Source organism: Chiloscyllium plagiosum, chromosome 9 (genome assembly GCF_004010195.1).
Source record: "Chiloscyllium plagiosum isolate BGI_BamShark_2017 chromosome 9, ASM401019v2, whole genome shotgun sequence".
Lineage (NCBI taxonomy): Eukaryota > Metazoa > Chordata > Chondrichthyes > Orectolobiformes > Hemiscylliidae > Chiloscyllium > Chiloscyllium plagiosum.
The window spans coordinates 38644301-38665786 of record NC_057718.1 but is presented as its reverse complement, the minus strand read 5'-3'; the positions used below and the strand labels follow the sequence as shown (position 1 = coordinate 38665786).

General features: G+C 43.3%; 1 protein-coding gene across 3 annotated transcripts in view; it reads right to left on the bottom strand.

Moving 5' to 3' along the window:
• Positions 1 to 21486, bottom strand: part of syt14a (synaptotagmin XIVa) — a 228130-nt gene that overhangs the window by 60395 nt on the left and 146249 nt on the right. For all 3 annotated transcript variants that reach the window (XM_043695734.1, XM_043695732.1, XM_043695733.1), the window contains one exon: positions 3485 to 3934. In XM_043695734.1, coding sequence (XP_043551669.1) covers positions 3485 to 3934 — 450 coding nt within the window. The remainder of the gene's footprint in view (positions 1 to 3484; positions 3935 to 21486) is intronic.

Below are 21486 nucleotides of genomic sequence, written 5' to 3'. Positions count from 1 at the left end.
TGATTCCGATCCCATTATATTAAAAGGTGTGGCTATTACGCAATTTTCTTATAACTCGCGATCCCACGAGAAACAAACAATCGAGTTTTATCAGAAATAACTGTATTTCAAAAGGGACTAGAATACAAGAGCAGTGACATACTGCTGAGGCTGCATAACACTCTGGTCAGACTGCATTTGGAAAACTGTGAACAGTTTTGGGTCCCATATCGAAGGATGGATGTGCTGGCTTGGAGGCCAGAGGAAGTTCACAAGAATGATCCCAGAGGAAAGCAAATCTTAGCAGAACTTATACACTTAATGGTAAGGTCGTGGGAAGTGTTGCTGACCAAAGAGTGCAGGTTCATAGCTCCTTGAAAGTGGAGTCGCAGGAAGATAGGATAGTGAAGAAGCGTTTTGTATACTTTCCTTTATTGGTCAGAATATTGAGTACAGGAGTTGGGAGGTCATGTTGCAGCTATACAGGACATTGGTTAGGCCACTGTTGGAATATTGTGTACAATTCTGGTCTCCTTCCTATCGGAAAGATGTTGTGAAACTTGAAAGGGTTCAGAAAAGATTGACAAGGATGTTGCCAGGTTTGGAGGTTTTGAGCTATAGGGAGAGGCTGAACAGGCTGGGGCTGTTTTCCCTGGAGTATCGGAGGCTGAGGGGTGACCTTATAGAGGTTTACAAAATCATGAGGGGCATGGATAGGATAAATAGATAAAGTATTTTCCCTGGGGTCGAGGAGTCCAGAACTAGAGGGCATAGGTTTAAGGTGAGAGGGAAAAGATATAAAAGAGACCTACGGGGCAACTTTTTCACACAAAGGGTGGTACATGTATGGAATGAGCTGCCAGAGGATGTGGTGGAGGCTGGTACAATTGCAATATTTAAAAGACATTTGGATCGGTATATGAATAGGAAGAGTTTGGAGGGATTTGGGCTGCATGCTGGCAGGTGGGACTAGATTGAGTTGGGATATCTGGTCGGCATGGACGGATTGGACCAAAGGGTCTGTTTCTGTGCTGTACATCTCTATGATTCTATGATTCTAAATGAAAGGCTTGTCATTTGAAGAGCAGCTGAGAACTCTTGGTCTGTACTAGATGGAATTTAGAAGGATGATGGAGGATCTCATTGAAACTTACAGAATACTGAGAGTGCAGAAAAGAGTGGATGAGGAGAAGATGTTTCCATGAGTCATAGAGAATAGGTCTTGAGGGCACAGCCTCAGAATGAAGGGACAACCTTGAAAACTGAGTTGCGGAAGAATCTCTTCAGCCTGAGAGGGTTTAATCTGTGAAATCCATTGCCACAGATGCCTGTGGAGGCCAAGTCATTGAATGCATTTAAAACAGAGATACATAGGTTCTTGATTAGTAAGGGGATGAAGGGTTATGGGAATAAGGCAGAAGAATGAGGTTGAGAAACATACCAGCGATGATTGAATGGCGGAGCAGACTTAATAGGTCAAATGGCTCAATTCTGCTCCTATATCTGATGGTCTAATGGTCTTACCATATGCAGGTGACAAATTTTTCAATGGAGTTTAGAAGGATGAGGGAGGATCTGATTGAAACTTACAGAATACTGAGAGGCCTGGAAAGAGCCTTTTACAGCCAAATTGAGCCTCCAATGAATTATTGGACAATTGATCACAAGGTGTAAACTGAATAATACATTTCAACTTCAATTGGTTGAAATACAAGAAGAAACTGACACCGATATCACTTGTGGAACTTCAGTATAAGGATGACAATGTCATCTTTGCTCATCAAAAGAAAATCTTCAAGCCTCGTTTAATGTCTTTGCAGAAGCATACTGAAGAATTATCTTAGACTCAACCCCAAGAAGACTCAAAATCTTTACCAAACCATCCCAGGTCAAGTTCCAGTCCATCCTTCCATTAAGATAAATAGAGAAATCCTCCCAAACATGGAGCATTTCCCTTACCAAGAAGCTACCTCTCAGGTAAGACTGAGATCAATGAGGAGATTCAACATCACAGCCATTCTGAGAGCACCACTTTCAGATGCATAAGGAAGAGAGTCTTCGATGACTGTGACATCCATGATCATACCAAGATCCTTGTGTACAATCATTCTTTCAACACTTCTATATGGCTCCCAAACTTGGACTTCATATTGATGCCAGCTCAAGACCCTTCAGAAGTGCCGATGCTGTTTGAGATGGATTCTCTGCATCAGCTGGGAGGACAGTCATGTTAATATCAACGTCCTTGAAGCAGCTAACAGCACCAGGATTAAGGCCATGATCAGCTGAAACAGATTTTGTTAGGCTGGCCATGTGCTTAGGATGCCTGAGTTCTTTCTGTCAAAGCCCAGCTCAAGGAAGGCAAACCAATGATAGGATGACAAAGGGAGCACTTCAAAGACTCTCTGAAAGTTTCCCTCAAAAAGTACAACATCAATTTCAACACATGGGAGATCCTCATTCAGAAGAAATCAACTTGGAGGAAACTTCTATTTGAAGGGTCACAATTCTTCGAGAACACCCAATGACAAGAGCAAGTATGTAAAATAAACCAGAGAAAGGAATGCCATGATCTCAAGACCAAAGGCCATTTCCACCTTCTGGAAACACCTGACAAATGTGTGAATGGAGATACAGTTCTAGGATCGAACTGATCCGCAAGGACACACAGAACCCATAAGCAGTTATATGGAATTTTCTAGGTGGACCTTTGCGAGTGATTATTGATGATGGCAATCATCTTTGTGCTGCAAAATTCTAGAAGGTTCTGTCAGTTTTAGAAATGTATCTCAATGTGAGGTTTTATCTTCTGGACATGAGAAATGAGCAAAAGAGGAATAAACATAATATGTAATATAAAATTGCTGGGTAATGGAAAAAAATCTTGTGACTTAATCCAGCTTCATTTATGTATTTCTTTGAGTCAACCTTATTTCACTAAGATCTAGACGAGTAGACCTGCAATTAACACTGGAATTCATCCAATTTCAGTTAACTTTGCAAACCAATTGCACAAGAGATAGGATAAATCCTCACTTATAAGCCACAAAAAGCTTCTAATTGTCCTGTGTAGAGTTAGCTTACGACTCACTTGAGAATCCCTAAATTTCAGCATCAGCCATCTTTCAATTCCATGGGATTGGGCAAGCATGGGGTGTTCAAATGAGGAGATTACTGCATTCCGGGTAAACTGAAATCAATTATAGATTTATTTGTAGTTTCATGAACGTCTATGTTATGTCAGGCACATATCCTTTAACAGTCATAAGAAGGTTTGTGAATTTTTTTTATAGTTTGTTACTTGTCACCTTGAAAGTCCTAAGTTGAGGAGATGTTGCAGAAAATCAAAACAAAATGTCATGTTTATTGTTGACATGTAAGAAGGCAGCACGCAATGGTTTTCACACTCAACTATTATCCAGTAGCACTATTTGCCTTCTTGCAATGATTAACCAGCAACATATACATTTACTACAACTGCTTCATTTTAATTTGAATTACTTACAGTGAGGCTGCCACAAGGCTCCAGCACAATTGGAATGGACATCTTGCCTTGTAGATTTAGCTTGGTAAGATAGAATACCTTTTCACCAACAATCCTTTCCTTTTTCATGCGTCGTATACTGTAGAGCCTAAATCGCACTGCATAATTACCAATCATCTCAGACTCAATGCGATTGAACCTAAATGCCTCTGTGAAGACAGGACAAGGTCCCCGCTGGACACTTGTTTTTGATCGTTGTTTCTTTGTGGGAAGTAGCACAAGATGTACTTGCCATGAACTGTTGCCAGTTCGGTTATGTGTTGGAATGTCTGTAACAGCTGTTACTGTTACCATAAGTTTCTGTGCTTGTGAGTCAAAATCAAAAGTGACATCCAATGTGCCATACTTTGACACAGGCTCTGGATCGTAAGCTTTTGGTAGCTGTGCAGACGATCCTCTTGCTGACATGTCCTATGGAACATAAAAAAAAGCAAATAACTTCAACTGTAATGAAGCAATATTGCTTTTGACACAGATATTGCCTGTATTCCCTTCAATAAAAAGCATTGTTACTCCAGTACAATACCACTATACTATACTGTTGTGTGTGAACTACAGAACCATACTCAGCTTTCCAGTTAAAGTTTAATGTTCATAAAATTTAACCCTGTGGGTGTGAGTCTTTTTGGTGATAACAATACTGAGAACTATGATTTTTCAGAATATACTTCAGTTAAGTTTGAACTATTTCCTATGTGAAATAAGTTACATTTGTGTGAACAATTAAGTAGAACATTGTAATGTACATTACACTGTGCGGGGCGGCACTGCATCTTCACAGCACCAGGGACCCAGGTTTTATTCCACCCCTTGGGCAACTGTCTGTGTGGAATTTGTACACACCCCAGTGTTTGCGTGGACTTCCTCTGGGTGTTCTGGTTTTCTCCCACAGTCTAAAAATGTGCAAGTTAGGTGGATCAGCCATGGGAAATGCAGGGCTACAGGGACAGTGTAGGGGGCTTGGTCTGGGTGGGATGCTCTTTGGAGGATTGATGTGGACTCAATGTGCCAAATGCCATGCTTCCACACTGTTGGAATGCTATGATTTTATAAAGAAAAGTAATGCATTAAAGATATCTGTGAACGCAAATAACTATATTTTCAATCACTGAATACTTCTTAATACAAGATAGACAATTAGTTATGTTATAATCAATGTTATAAAAGATTTCATACACCTTTTTTCATTTTCAATATATCACAACAATAACAAAATATAATTATTATAATTATAAATTGATTATTAAATTTCATAATCTGATTTTAATGCCTGAGACATCCATGGATGGAAAAGGTTTAAACAAAAAGACAAATACTGACTTCACAGCAATCAGCTGACCATCAAGCTCCATAAAAACAAAGTGGAATAAATAACTCATCAGAACGGAAATTAATATTTCATCAAAACACATTGAAACTACTCAACTTAGGCATGGAAAGGTCCTCATCTGCTATTCTTATTTAGATTTGCCTAAGTTTCATATATTGAAGATAAAAAGACATCACCTGCAATTATCAAGCTTGAAAGAGTGAATTCAGATTTGGAATTTCTCAAACCAACTTGCATTTCAGGGAACGGCTTTTGGCAGTGCAGGGAAGAGGGATTTATGACTCCAGAGCTGAAGAAAGCTCTATTTCTCGGCTTCCATGGACAGTGACAGAATAGATCAAAAAGAAACATCAGAACACAGAGAACTCAAGGAATATAGACATATTGGCTACTGTTAAGGATACTAAACATTAGTTAAACAACTGTGGCCCCAATTTAAAATTTTATTTCTCAAAGCCACTGTAAGGACTTCAAACTATATATTCCTTTCACCCTCCTTTTGTATTTGGCACTATCTCTTTTTAACATTTGCATTTGAGGAAGGGTCGCCAGACCCGAAACATTAACATTGATTTCGCTTCACAGATGCTGCCAGACCGGCTGAGCTTTTCCAGCAACTTTTATTTTTGTTTCTGGTTTACAGCATCCACAGTTCTTTTGGTTTTCATTTAGTGGCAGATGGAGTTTAATTTGGATAAATGAGAGGTACTGCATTTTAGTAAAACAAACAAGGGCAGGACTTATACAATTAATGGTAAGGCCCTGGGTAGTGTTGTCGAACAGAGAGACCTAGGAGTTCAGGTGCATTGTTCTTTGAAAGTTGCATCATCAGTAGCCAGGGTGGTTAAGAAGGTGTTTAGCACTCTAGTCTTCATTGCTAAGAACACTGAATATAGGAATTGGGGATATGATGTCATGTTGAGGTTGTACAGGATGTACACTGTACAGTTTTGGTTGCCCTGCTCCAGGAAGGATATTATTAAATTGGAGGGGGTTCAGAAATGATTTACCAGGATGTTGCCGGGACTGGAGGGTTTGAGTTACAAGAAGAGGCCGGATAGGCTGGGACATTTTTCATTGGAGTGTAGGACATTGAAGAGTGACCATATAGAGGTTTATAAGGTCATGGGGGGCATAGATAAAGTGAATATCAAAGGTCTTAAGAGGCAACGCTCTCATGCAGAGTTGACAGTGTGGTGCTGGAAAAGCACAGCAGGTCAGGCAGCATCCAAGGAGCAGGAAAATCGACGTGTTGGGCAAAAGTCCTTCATCAGGAATGAGGCTGGAACTCTCGAGGTTGGAGAGATAAATGGGTGGGGGTTGGGGCTGGGGGTGAAGGTAGCTGAGAGTGCAATAGGTGTATGGTGGTGGGGGTAATGGTGATAGGTCAGAGGGACAGGTAGACCATGTCAGGAGGGTGGTGCTGAGCTGGAAGGTTGGAACTGGGATAAGGTGAGGGAAGGGGAAATGAGGAAACTGGTGAAATCCACATTGTTGTCATGGTGTTGGAAGGTTCTGAGGCAGAAGATGAGGTGTTCTTCCTCCAGGTATCAGTGGTAAGGGAGTGGCGATGAAGGAGGCCCAGGGCTTGCATGTCCTCAGCGGTGTGGGAGGGGGAGTTGAAGTGTTCAACCACAGGGTGATGGGGTTGGTTGTTGCGGGTGTCCCGGAGATGTTCTCTGAAGCACTCTGCGAGTAGGCATCCTGTCTCCCCAATGTCAAGGAGACCACATCAGGATTGATGAATTCGGTAAGTGACATGTGTGGAAGTACAGGTGAAACTTTGATAGATGTGGAAGGCTCCTTTAGGGCGGAGGAGGTGAGGGGGGAGGTGGGGGTGCAGGTTTTGCAATTCCTGTGGTGGCAGGGGAAGGTGCTGGGAGGGGAGGGTGAGAGTGGATGAGATGCGCTGGAGGGCATCATCAACCATGTGGGAGGGGAAATTGCGGTCTTTAAAAGGAGGAGGCCATATGGTGTGTTCTGTGGTGGAATTAGTCCTCCTGGGAGCAGATGCAGTGGAAGCGGAGGAATTGGGAACATTCCTGATGAAAGTCTTTACCCGAAACATTGATTTTCCTGCTCCTCGGATGATGCCTGACCTGCAGTGCTTTTCTAGCACCACACTCGCGACTCTAATCTCCAGCATCTGCAGTCCTCACTTTCGCCTTTTTCATACAGAGGTTGGTTTGTGTGTGGAATGAACTGCTAGTGGAAGTGGTAGATGCAAGTACAGTTACAACATTTAAAAGACAATTGGATAAGTAACAAATAGGAAGGAGTTAGAGGGATATGGGCCAAATGCCAGCAAGTGGGACTGGTTTAGTTTGAGACTCTTGGTCAGCATGGATGAGTTAGACCAAAGGGTTTGTTTCCGTGCTGTATCATTATATGACTCTATTAAACAGTTTGAGCTGAAAGAAAGAATTTCAATGTGCCCATTAAATGGACCTCTGTGGAAGAAACCACACTTTACTCAGACCCAAAGGCTGAGACATCCAAATTTGTCCAATTAATCCCTACATTTGATAAAGAAGGTATCATCTTCTTTATCTCTTTAGAATGGTTGGTACAACAGTTAAAGTCACCAGTCCAAAATTGAAATTGTTGTTGCAGACAGGAAAAGCTCACTAAATTTACTCCATCTTGTTTGAGCAGAATGCAACTGCTTATGAGTCAACAAAAGGTCTATTTTAAGTACAGATCAGTTAGTGTCATAGGCATTCTTACCCACAGGAAATAGCCTGATTAAAAATATCTGGAATTTGATGCATTTGGCTAAAGTAGCTTGCTTTTGACCAGTGAGTTTGGACAATTAATATTGAGGTCACTTACTAAAAGTTTCATGAGGTAATTCTCCTCAAGGAGTTCAAAGACTCCATCACTTTCCGTAAGCATCTGGTAAGAAGCAAGTTGTTCCAGGAAAGGTATGTGGTAAGATGGGGAAAGAATTGGATGTGAGGGACACCACAGGAGCAAGGCAAGTATTTAATGAGGCACATTTTGTAATATCTATGAAAAATTGTGCTGGGCCTTGTGGCGAGAATCCATCTTAAAACAAAACTCAATGTAGCATGCCCAGACAGATGATAGTTCAGTCTGGACCATAAACCAAAATTGGCCTCCTGTAAGGTGTCTGGACTTTGCATTCTGCACTTTGCTCTCTTGGAACTTTATACCAACCCAATTGAACTAGTTGAGGTTTGAAACTTAGCTATGTTCCTTGGATCTCCCATTGAGTAAATCTGGCCAAATCTTTTAGGCATCTGAGCAACGTGAGCAATGGTGAAATATGTTGCAGAATCGGGCAACAGATCAAGATTCCCCTCTTGATGGTCCTTCCCATGAAACCCGCAAGGTCCCCACCCAACCATTTACATGAATTTTTACCTGTCCACATTTCCTTCCTAGCCCCTGGCATATGAAGTGACCAAGCCAAGCGTGGTCATATAATTTCATCCCTCTTGAAGCCTGAGTGCTCCTAACTATGAATAAATCATTCTCCTGTGTGACCCCATTCCCATTCATGCTTTAATGTATAATCTTTGCAAATACATATTGCTGCCCCTTCCCAATTTTCATTTCCCCTTCCCCCCGCAGTCTGAGGCCCCAATACTGAAAAATAGGTACAAAAACAGAAATTGCTGGAAAGGCTCAGCAGCTCTGGCAGCATCTGTGAAGTGAAATCATAGTTCATGTTTTGAGGCCGGGAGACCCTTCCTCACCAGACCAGAACCGTTAACTCTGATTTCTCTTCACAGATGCTGCCAGACCTACTGAGCCTTTCCAGCAACTCCTGTTTTTGTTTCTGATTTAAAACATCTGCAGTTCTTTTGGTTTCTAACTGAAAACAGGTTCCTGACTGTTCTTTCCACATCTGTAGTCCTCTTTATACCCCTACCACCCTTTCACCTTACTTTCTGTGGTTGGGTCCACTGGACTGACTCTGACCCACACCCTTGAGTGACCTGAGTAGACAACCCTGAAGTTCTCAGACCCCTGACTGGTGGATGTACGCATCCCCAACTGTGTTGGCCCTACTCCAGACTGGCTGCTATGGAGTCACAGGACGAATCATGACCCACTACTGAAACTGACCGAGAACACCCTGACCAGATGCTGACTATGTCCAATTCCCCAGGCTTACTGTTCCAGGGCACTCTCACCTAGAGGTTCCCCCCTGGACTTCATTGAGGACTATTCCTCTAAGACTTTGAGACATGGGTGCCTGCTAGCTACACTTGCAGGATGTTTTCTGCAAAGCTGCTGGCGCATGGTGCTGATCTGAGATTGATGTAGCAACTGCAATACAGCAAGATGTACACCCCCTGACTGAGGACCGCTGTCTAGCAAGGCATGCTGCTTGGTTGTGTGATGGATTATTTAGCACAAGATAAGATAAGACGTTAATGCTGCTCGCATGCAGGTAGGCTTGAAGTGAGCGAAGGCAAGCAGTCCTGGGAAACAGACTGGTCTAATCCATCAGCCGGGTATGTGTGCATGTGCACATGGTGTCCTTGCAGCAGCCTTTCAAATCTAATTGTTACTGTATTCTGTAATGCAAGACTATGCTTTGTCAACAGCGTGGCAAGTTGATCAGAGAGGTGTTGTGTTGGTCATGTGGGGTTGGCCAATTCCAGACTCCATAGTCAGTGGACAAAGAGTGTATGTTAGTGGTGTTCATGAATCATGCACTTTAAAGCTGCTCGGTGCTGAGCAACATCAAAGCTCATCACAGCCAGCAGCGAGCTGAAATTGTCTGGTAGCCACACTGGTTTCAATGATGAGATTTCTCAATGTCTAGTTGGTTTGGCGTATTTGGTAAAATAGGAAACTAAATATTAATGACATAAGATGTGGCATTACTTAGTGGTTTAATAAGTTATAATACTCCTTAACTAGCAAGTTGTCTCTGCCTAGCAAGAAACATATGATGCCACTCATTAAAAATATAAGAGATCCAACAAGATGCTCCTGGTATTGAGACAGGGCTCACCACACTTCTTGTCCAATCCTATCACAAATCTTGCCATAGACCATGTCCCTCAGACCTCTATAAGATTCTGCCATTGTTAATGCATCGGGTTGATTGCCTTTCATTAGAATGTGAAATAAAAATTACGCCGGGGTGGGAGAGAAGCAGGAATCAGGAAGAATAGATAAGAAAATCTGTGATTAGGATAGATACCAGATGACCATGAATCCACTGTTAATTGTCAGAAAAACCCATCTGGTTCACTAAAGTCCTTTAGGGAAGGAAACTGCCATCCTAACTTGGTCTGACCTGCATGTAATTCCAGACTCGCAGCAATGTGATTGACTCTTAACTGCCCTCTGGGCAATTAGGGATGGGCAAAAAAAATGTTCCCCAGCCAGTGATGCCCTTGACTCATGAATGAAAAATAAAACAAAAAAATGGTTGTCCCACAGCATTGGCAAAAGCTGTTGCATCCAATTCAGTGTCAGAAATAGACAGGTCCAAAACTACAAAATCTAATATGTAGTAATCAGCTTTTTTTCATCCAGTTTAAGTTGGAATGAACTTTGTATCACCAGGTTAGTTTGGAAATATTTTATCTACATTATATGCTATTGACACTGTTATTAATGAAATCAAAAGACGAATTTCTAATGGCACATTTATAAGATTACATTTTTAGTGAATATAAATATGTCATAACATACCTCCTTGATTCCTAAACCTGAGAAATAGCAATGTTATCCCAACACTACTGCTGAATAACAATGTCAATGATGTGGACACATGGTGCTTTGGTATAGTTTTACACTAAGATGATGAATACAGATTTGTGTTCACATATCCAAAAGTCACATTCTCATCAACAAAGGTCATTTAAATAGCCAGAGTAAAGATGTAGCAGTTCATAAAAGAGGGGAGGGGAATAATTGAAAGCAGAATAAATTTATCTCTCTTACTCATTTCTGACTGGCAAATTGGGACTTTGATTAAGGACCAAGACAAAGTCAACTAACTATCATTTCTGTTATAGAATGCTGATATATGACACAGAGATCTTTGAGGAGAAGAAGGCACAACTGGAGGAGGGAGTGAAGTGACAGTTGGGTCATGAGCTGTATTATTTAAAAATGAAAATACTTAGCAAGTGAAGCCACATTAATGGAGAAACAAAGGTTAACGTTTTAAGTTTCATCAGAATGGGGATTTGTAAAGATATATGGCAGGTTTTAATCAAGACCAGAAACTGTGAAAGGATGATGATAGAGAAATCTATATACGAAAGGGAAGTTGATGCAAGGCAAAAGCAAAAAATTATGGGATAAGAAACAAAAATGGGTCTAGAGAGTCATTACCAACAACAAGTATCCTAAATAAAATGGGAGCAATGGTTATGGTCTAAACGTAGTAGGTTAAAAAGTGCTAATGCAAGATGAAGTGCTATTTCATGAACTTCTATCAAGCTTATTAGAGCAATGCAGAAAGCCAAAGTCAGAAAGATCAAAGTGGGACTAAAACAGAGAATTCAAATGAGAAATGTTTGGTAGCTCAGGGTCATTTTTGCAAACTGAACAGAGATGTTTCATAAAGCATGGCATATAGCTTCTGGATATGGTGCCGCAAGAAGTTTGACAACCTAATCAGGACAGAAACGTTAAGTGGAATGGCATGTTCAAGGACAAACCAATGTTTCACCTAAATTGTGTAAATGCACAGGATCCCAGAAATCTTTACACAGGTCAAGCACAAGTTAGCCTCTTTTAGTTAACATATGCACAGCCCTTCAAACAAATTATAAACATTCTATGCACAATGAATAGGCAGCATTTAACAAAACAAAAACTAGAGGGGATATTGGTATTAAAATCCCTTACTTTGCCTTCCACAGTCTTCTTCTGAACACCACTCTTCAAACCACAAACCTCGTATTCCCCTCCTCACAGCACAACTGATCAACCACGCATGACACTCACGTTCATGTTATTGCAAAGTCATATCCATCCTTCACAGTGATCCCCACAAATACCATCCTTCCATTCTCTTAAAAAATTCTGTTTCTAACACTCATTTTTGATGATGTCACAATGAGAGGTGAATAAGATTAACTTGCCTCTCCATTCCTACGCCATTTTCTCATTGACATCTGCATTTTTATATTAGTGTTAATTAAGTTTCCTGCATTGGGAAGGCCTGCCACTGGCTTGAGTGGCACAACATGTAGTTGGTCTTTTTTTAAAGAAGGGCTGTTTGCCCTGGAGCATCGGAGACTGAGAGGTGACCTTATAGGTGTTTATAAAATCATGAGGGGCATGGATAGGGTAAATAGACAAGGTCTTTTCCCTGGGATGGAGGAGTCCAGATCTAGAGGGCATAGGTTTAGGGTGAGTGGGGAAAGATATAAAAGAGACCTAAGGGGCAACTTTTTCACACAGAGGGTGGTGCACGTGTGGAATGAGCTGCTGGATGAAGTGGTGGAGGCTAGTACAATTACAACATTTAAAAGGTATGTGGGGACTCGGCAAGATGGCAGTAATTCTATAGAACTGTTGTCGACAGCTCTGCCTAACAGCCAAGGCACACTGGTGTTTTTTTGCCATCCCTGGCCAACTTATGTGGTGGAATTATGAGTTTAAAACCTTACAGAACACATTTGTTAATTTTGGGAGTGGGGGGGAAAGATGCCAAAGGGAAAAGGAAGCCAAAGGGAAAAGGAACAAGCAAACAGCAGCAGGGAGGACACGCCCCTGCAGCACCTACAACACCAGAGACTGTCGCAGCAGCAGCCACTCCTGTCCTCCCCCCCACCCAGGACCTGACAGATTCACAGGAATTGGTTGCGGCGATGGAGAGACTTACCTTGAAAGTTGGGGCTGCGATTGAGGAGATCTGTGGGGTGATTCGTGCCCAAGTCCAACCTATCGCATCCATGTTGCAAAAGCATGAGCAGGAGATCCAGGGCCTTGGGGAGAGGCTGGAGGAGGTGGAGGGTCGAACTAAGGCTTCGGAAGCTGAAATGGTGTCCTCATCCAGTCGAATCCAGGTGGTGAAGCAAGAGGTGTGGGCCTTGCGAGACCATATCGACGACCTCGAAAATCAAGGTCGGAGGATAAATTGTTGTGCTCCCTGAAGGTGAGCAGCCAGTGAGCTCCATTGAAAACTGGCTGCCGAAGTTTTTGGGCCTTCACATCGAGTCCAGCAGGCTACAGATTGAAAGGGCTTATCGGGTTACACTGCACAGGTCAGGGCTGGTGCAGTACCCCCGCTCAGTCCTAGTGCACTTCCATTCATATAAGGACAAGCAAAAAGGCATAGAAGCTTCCAGATCCCTGGGAAAACATCCGCAGGCACTGCTGTACAAGAGGTCAAAAATCATGTTTTTCCAAGATTTCTCTGCAGCTTTAATTCGAAAGAGGAAGTCCTTTGATGAAGTTAAAAAGAGGCTGAGGAACCTGGGCATCCAGTACTCCATGAGATACCCCGCAATGCTCCATTTCAGCCATGAGGACTCAGTTTATAAATCTGACTCAGCAGATAAAGCTAAAAACTTTGTAGACACCTTAAAATAGAAGGATTGGCCTGAAGAATATGGTTAATGTTTGTTCTTTTTTCTATCTTTCCCCAGGTTTTCCCTTCCTTTTTCTAAAATTCCTTTCTTCCTTCTTAATACTTTCCTTTTTGGAAAGGGGGGAAAAAACCTTGGAGTAAGTTGTTCCTTTTTTTTAATAACTGAATTTTCTGATGGGAAATTTTGTGGATGTTCTTTGTTGTCTCTACCCTTTCCTTTGTTTCTTCTGTTTCTCTTTTATTCACAAGTAGGGGTGACATGAAGCCAGGGATGGGTGGAGTTCTCATCCTGACTTGGTCTTTTTTCTGTTGATTTAAGGATCATCTTCTTGTTTTTTTTCTGGCCTAAGGCTGGGACACAGTCTGGGTTTTAAGGAGCTGTGAAGGAGGGGATGGGTAGGGTGAGTGCCCCCTATGGGCAGGGGAAAGAGTCTTCCATTCAAGGTTTTATAGTTGGTTTCTTTGTAGTTTTTTGGTAGTAATAGTTGTTTATAGTTATGATAGAGTAGTTTTTGTATGTATAGTTCTTTGACTCTATGAGTCTTTATTTACTTATGATCGGTGCTTTGTAAGCAGGGTTCTTCCTCCCTGGGGGTTCAAGGGTCTCTGAAAGGGGATAAGTGTCTTACTAAATAGTGCACCTGGAACATTAAGGGAAGTCATTCACCTGTTAAAAGGAAAAAAGTGCTTTCTAGCCTTAAGAGGGAAAGGGTTAATATCGCTTTGTTGCAGGAAACCCATCTTGATGATGGGGAGCACGTGAAATTACAACGGGGGGGGGGGGGTTCTTTTCATCCTTTACTACTAAAAGCAGGGGAGTGGCGGTACTTATCCAGAAAAAATCTTCCGTTCACATTATTAGAGCAGGTGAAAGATGAGCAGGGACGGTTTGTGATACTTAAAGCCCTAATACATGGGAGGAATATGGCATTTTAAATGTCTACTGTCTTCCGGCGCATCCCCTCAAATTTTTGATTAGTGCTTTCTCTAAGTTCAGTGCTCTTGGAACACAGTACATTATTATAGGGGGGGATTTTAATTATCTTTTGGATCTGACAGTGGACAGGATGCCTTCTGGATCCCCAACTATTTCTTCGCAGGCCAAGCAGGTGGTTGACTTATGCGAGGAGTTGGGGCTGGTGGATATTTGGAGATGTCTTCACCCTACTGGCAGGGACTTCACCTTTTTTTCAAACCCACATAAATGTCACACGAGGATTGACCTCTTTCTGGCTCCCTCAGCACTTCTGGATTCGATTATGGGTTGTAAAATTGTGAATATAGCTATCTCTGATCATGAAGCAGTGTATTTGGAGGTTAAGGCCAAGAGTGAGGGGCTAGGTTTGTGGCACTGGTGTTTGGACCCTTTTTTCCTTAAGGATTCCAAATTTGTGGAATACTTTTTGAAGGAGTTTCAGGAATTCTTGACTATCGACTCAGGCACGACTAGTAGTCCATCTATGCTATGGGAGACTGCTAAGGCCTCTGCTAGGGGATTAGCTATTTCCTATTCGGCTAGCCAGAAATGACAGAAGGAGGAACAGCAGCACCTGCTTGAGACGCGGTTGAAAGATTGGCGGCACATTTTGCACGGTCTTCGGTGACTAAGCTATGGCGGATCATGGCCCTCCGGGCTGCCTTGAATTCAACACTGACACAAAACACAAAGAAAGAACTTGCTTTTGCTAGACAAAGGCTGTTCGAATATGGGGTTAGGCCAGGGAAGTATTTAGCATACCTGACTAGGAAAAGACGTGCTCCCCAATCCATTGCTGCAATCAGAGACAGCGCCAGGGTCCTTACATACGAAGCTAAAAAGATTAATGAGGCTTTTCAGAGCTTTTACTCGGAATTATATTGGTGTGAAGGTTGCGAGGACAGGAGGGCTAAAATGGAGACCTTTTTTAAGAACCTGGACCTCCCAGGGTAACCTTGGAACAGGCCTCTCTCCTTAATGCCCCTTTGATAGTTCAGGAAATACAGGACGCAGCTAGGCAACTTCAGAGTGGGAAAGCGTCTGTCCCTGATGGTCTTCCAGGTGAGTTTTATGAGGAGTTTATAGAGATTCTGTCAGGGCCTATGTTGGAGATGTACAATCACTCCTATATGCATGAATACCTACCACCATCTTTGAGAGAAGCTAATATTTCCCTAATTCTTAAGAAGGGGAAGGTTCCTGAGGATTGTGCCTCATACAGGCCCATCTCTTTATTAAATTCAGATTTCAAGATTCTGTCCAAGATCCTGGCGCTGAGATTGGAAAGGGTGTTGCCCCATATTATTAAAGAGGACCAGACAGGCTTTATAAGGGGCCATCGGTCCTCTAATAATATTAGAAGGTTGCTGAATATGATCCAAGCTTGTCAGCAGCGATCGCTTCAGGGGTTGGTGATTTCCTTAGATGCAGAGAAAGCATTTGACCGGGTGGAATGGCCATATCGTTTTTATGTCTTAGAACAGTTTGGGTTGGGTGGGGTCTCTGCTATGTAGGTAGAGGTTTTATATCGACGTTTCGGGCATTAGCCCTTCTTCAGGCTAATGCCCAAAACGTCGATTCTCCTGTTCCCTAGATGCTGCCTGACCTGCTGCGCTTTTCCAGCAACACATTTCCATCTCTAACCTCCAGCATCTGCAGACCTCACTTTCTCCTCAGAGGTTTTATATCGCCAATCTCTGGTCGTGGTCGTCACCAACGGGGTGAAGTCTGGGAATTTTTTTAGGATTGGTAGGGGTAGTCGGCAAGGCTGCCCCCTCTGACTGCTGTTGTTTACGTTGGTGATAGAGCCACTGGCAGAAGCCATTCGTCAGAACGTCCACATAACCGCTCTGGAAGTGGGTTCGAAGGCACACAAGATTACACTGTATGCGGATGATGTCCTTCTGTTTTTATCGAACCGATGACCTCTGTCCTCATTTGATACAATGTATCAATTCATTTGGGGCTATTTCAGGATATAAGATTAACTTTGCAAAATCGGAGGCTTTGCCTTTGAGGAACCTTAAGGATGTCCCAGAAGTTCCCTTTTAAGTGGTCACGGGCAGGGTTCCGATACCTAGGCATTTTTATTACTCCCAAGTTTGATCTGTTATTTCGGACTAACTTTGCTCACTTGCTCACCAATATTAGGCAAGATCTCCAGAGATGGGAAGCTCTTCCAATTTCATGGCTGGGCCGAATATCTCTCATTAAGATGAATGTTCTTCCTCGTTTGCTTTATCCCATGCATATGCTCCCTATAATGTTTCCCTGGTCAACGCTGCGGAAGCTTATGGGGTGGTTTGGTTCCTTTGTCTGGCATTGTGGGCGGCCCCTCATCAAACTTACTAAATTGCAGTTGCCTCATGGAGGGGGAAGAGTTGATTTCCCAGACATCAGGAGGTATCAATTGAGTTCCCTGCTCTCCTTTATCTGCGATTGGGTAGGTAACGATCCAAACTCAATATGGGTGGATATCGAGGCCTCCCAGGCAAAGTGCCCTCTTATTAACCTGTTGTTCATGGATAAGATGAGGACAGTTATGGACCATTGCCAGAACCCCACTGTCATTAGTACAGTCAAAGCATGGAGGGCGATACGTCAGAGTGAGTGTTGTTTATCCAAGACTTCGCCACTTACACCTATAGTTGGCATGCCAGGGTTCTGACTAGGGATGATGGACTCAGAGTTCAAACTATGGGCAGCGAGAGGAGTTTCTAGTTTGGGAGATCTTTTTCTGTGCTGTACATCTCTATGACTCTATAAGTGCTATGAGGTTATGACTGGTTCTATGTGCTGCTTTCAAAAAGTTCCACCTGAGGAATTTCTTCTGTCAGAGGTTATAAATCTTTATAATTCATTTCAGCAGAAAGAATTGGAGATTGAAGTCATTTGGACAGATTTTTGATTTAAAGGGGAGTCAAGTGTTGGGGTGAGAGTTTCGTTAGCTCATTTGGCTGGATAGCTGCTTGCGACACAGAGTGAGACCAATAGCATGGGTTAACTGCCTGCACGTCTGAGGTTACCATGAAGAACACTTCTTCTCAACCTGTCCCCTTGCCTGAGGTGTGGTGACCCTCAGGTTAAACCACTACCAGTTGTCTCTCACCAATGAGACAGGTAGGTTTGGTCTGGTAGGTTTAGGTTGACTTTGGCTGTCATTGGGTGTGGGAGTTGGGCACAAAAGTGGAATTGAGGCATCAGACAAGCCACCATCTTTTCATGTGGCATAACAAACCTGAGTGCAAAATGGCATACTTCTGTTTCTCTCTTTTACATTTCCATGTTCTTACACATCTAAACACAGATGTGAGAATAGCTTCACTGTAATTATATCCAGAAATAATCAAAAGACTGCTGCCATATGATGAAAATAGTAACTTTGGATAGAGGCTCATATGATCATATGCCAGATACAGTAATAATATAATATATAATGGAAGCAATAGGACAGTTAGGTGCAAGTTCATGAGTTCAGTGAAGATTATTAAGAGAGAGAGGGTATCTGAAAAACAGGCAGGCATAGCGGGTGCCCATGACTCTCCGCAGATTCACTGGCACCTCCCCACCTGTTCCTCCACATGGCTGCCTCATGCTCCCACAAGGAGGTTGAGCAGTTCATCAACTTTACCAACGTCTTCCACCTCGACCTCAAATTCACCTGGACAGCATCAGTGACATCCCTCCCCTTCCTGGACCCCTCCATCACTATCTCTGGCGACCGACTAACTACAGACATATACCACAAGCCTACTGACTCCCAAAGCTACGTAGACTACACCTCCTCTCACCCCACCTCCTGTAAAAACGCCATCCTTTATTCCCAATTCCTCTGCCTCTGCCACATCTATTCCCAGGGTGTCCAATTCCACCTCAGAAAGTTCCAGTTGGCCTCCTTCTTTCACGATCGCAAATTCCCTTCCCACGTGGTTGATGATGCCTTCCAGCATATATCCTCCACTTCACGCGCCACAGCCCTTGAACACCACCCCTCCCAACGCAACAAGGAGAACCCTCTGGTCCTCACCTTCCACCCCACCAATCTCCGCATACAATGCACCATCCTCTGCCACTTGCGCCACCTCCAAACGGACCCCCACCTCCATCCACAGCCCCAAGGGATCCTTCCACATCTGTCAGAATTCACCTGTATCTCTACCAATGTCATCTACTGCATCCGTTGCACCTGGTGCAGTCTCCTCTACATTGGGGAGACAGGACGCCTTCTTGTAGATTGTTTCAGAGAATATCTCTGGGACACCCGCACCCACAAATCCCACCACCCCATGGCTGAACACTTGAACTTCCGCTCCTACTCTGTCAAGGACATGCAGGTCCTGGGTATCCTCCTCCGTCAAACCGTTACCACCTGACGCCTGGAGGAGGAACGCCTCATTTTCTGCCTTGGGACACTGAAACCACACGGGGTAAATGTGGATTTCAACAGTTTCCACATTTCCCCTCCCCCCACATTACCCCAGTCCCAAGCATCCAACCCGGCACTGCCCTCCAGACCCCTCCATGATTTCCCCCTCTGACCTATCACCTTCTCCCTCCCCTTCATCCACCTACCACTTTCCCAGCTACCTCCCCCATTTATCTCTAAGCCCCGACCCACAAGTCTCATTCCTGATGAAGGGCTTATGCCAGAAACATCGATTTTCCTGCTCCTCAGATGCTCCTGACCTGCTGTGCTTTTCCAGCACCACAGTCTCGACGAAGATTATTAAAAGTATCATTTATTATAATTGATAGTGCTGCAAAATCTGGACAACATCCAAGTTTGGACTGACAAGTGGCGAGTAACATTCATGACACACATGTGCCAGGCAACAACCATCTCCAAAAAGAGAAAATCTAACCATCATCCCTTGGCACTCAGTGACATCACAATCACTGAATCCTCCACTATCAATTGCCATCAATTGCAAACTGAACTGGACTAGCCTTAAAGTACTGTATCTACTATAGCAGGTCAGAGCTAGCAATCTTGAAACCAATAACTCACTGCCTGACTCCCCAAAGCTTTCTATCCATCATCTACAAGATACTATTCAGGTGTGTGTGAGACGGAACACCAGCTACCCGCAAAAAGCTTGACACCATCCAGGGCAAACCAGCCCATTTGACTGGTACTGCATTCATGAACATTCACTCCCTCCACCACCACATGTGCCATTGACAAGATACATTGCAGAAATTCTCTAATTCCCTTTAGATAACACCTTTCAAACACATAACCAGTATTATCTAGAAAGACAAGGGCAGCAGACAAATGGGAACATCACCATCAGCAAGTTCCGCTCCAAGCACACACCATCTTCACTTGGAAATATATTGTAATTTCTGCAGGGAAAATATTTGCCAATGATTGCACAATGTTTGCAACTCCGAGATACTGAAACAGTCCACATTCAAATGCAATAATGTTGGATAATATCCAGGCTTGGGCTAACAAATGACAAGTAGCATTCATGCCACACAAATGCTAGGCAATGGCCATCTCCAATAAGAGACAATCTAAGCATTGTCCCTTGACATTCAATGGTGCTACCATCACAGAATCCCTCACTATGAACATTCTGGGGATTACCATTGACCAGAAGCTTACCTGGGCTCGCCATATAAATATAGTGGTTATAAATGTAGGTCAGAGGCTAGGAATACTGCAGCGAGTAACTTATCTCCTCACTCCCAAATCCTGTCCAACATCAGCAAAGCACAAATTAGGAGGGCATAGTGGATCCACCTAATGCACATGGACTGCAGTGGCTCAAGAACATAGCTGACCACCACCTTCTCAAGGGCAGCTAGGGACAGGCAGCAAATAGTGGCCAGCCAGTGATCCCCATGCCCCAAGAGTAAATTTTAACAAACCTTATGACCCCTTCTTACTGCTTCAGCAACCAATAAATATGTGAACTGAAAACTCCTCAGAGACACTTTTACTTCACCCCTGAAAATTTAGTGGAAATGCAGCAGAAACCCATTCACCTGTAAAACCAAGGGACAGAATTTTCCCAGCTTTGGAATGGTAGGAGGAATGGTGAGTTAGTTAATAAAATACGGTGAGAATAAAATGAGCTTCTTGATACTGAGGAAAAATAAGTTGTATTTCCACCTAAGGTTTTAATAGGAAGATGAAAATCTAGCAATTGAGCAACAACAGATTTATTTGCTTGTATTAACAGCTCAATATTATGTCATCTCGCCTTACTTATGCACAATATGTTACTTTCACAGGCAGGGTACAGAAATTAGACTGCTACAATTCCTGACATAAAGGTCTGAGCAGACACCTGGTGTTGCAGCTCATGACTTGCTCCTTGTGGAGTCAGTCTTTGTCAGCATTAGTCATCAACTCAGGGCATGCTTCATGGCCAGCAACTTCTTGCACCCATGCACCAATGTTGACATCTGACATGCACCAACTTCACCAACACCATCATAGCACACATCTGATTCACGTATTATTCATTTTGGAATTCATGGTAACTTTCATTGCAAAGATGCTGATTGGCCACTTTGCATGCAGGGACAGGCACAAATCTGGCTCATTCTGGATTAGTGGTGCTGGAAGAGCACAGCAGTTCAGGCAGCATCCAAGGAGCAACGAAATCGATGTTTCGGGCAAAAGCCTTTCATCAGGAATAAAGGCAGAGAGCCTGAAGCGTGGAGAGACAAGCTAGAGGAGGGTGGGGGTGGGGAGAAAGTAGCATAGAGTACAATAGGTGAGTGGCGGACCACCGGCACCACTCCCCACCTCTTCCTCTGCTACACTGATGACTGCATTGGCGCCACCTCGTGCTCCCGCGAGGAGGCTGAGCAATTCATCAACTTCACCAACACATTCCACCCTGACCTTAAATTGACCTGGACCATCTCTGATACCTCCCTCCCCTTCCTGGACCTCTTCATCTCCATTAATGATGACCGACTTAACACTAATATTTTTTACAAACCCACCGACTCCCACAGCTACCTGGATTACACCTCTTCCCACCCTACCTCTTGCAAAAATGCCATCCCGTATTCCCAATTCCTCCGCCTCCGCCGTGTCTGCTCCCAGAAGGACCAGTTCCACCACAGAACACACTAGATGGCCTCCTTCTTTAGAG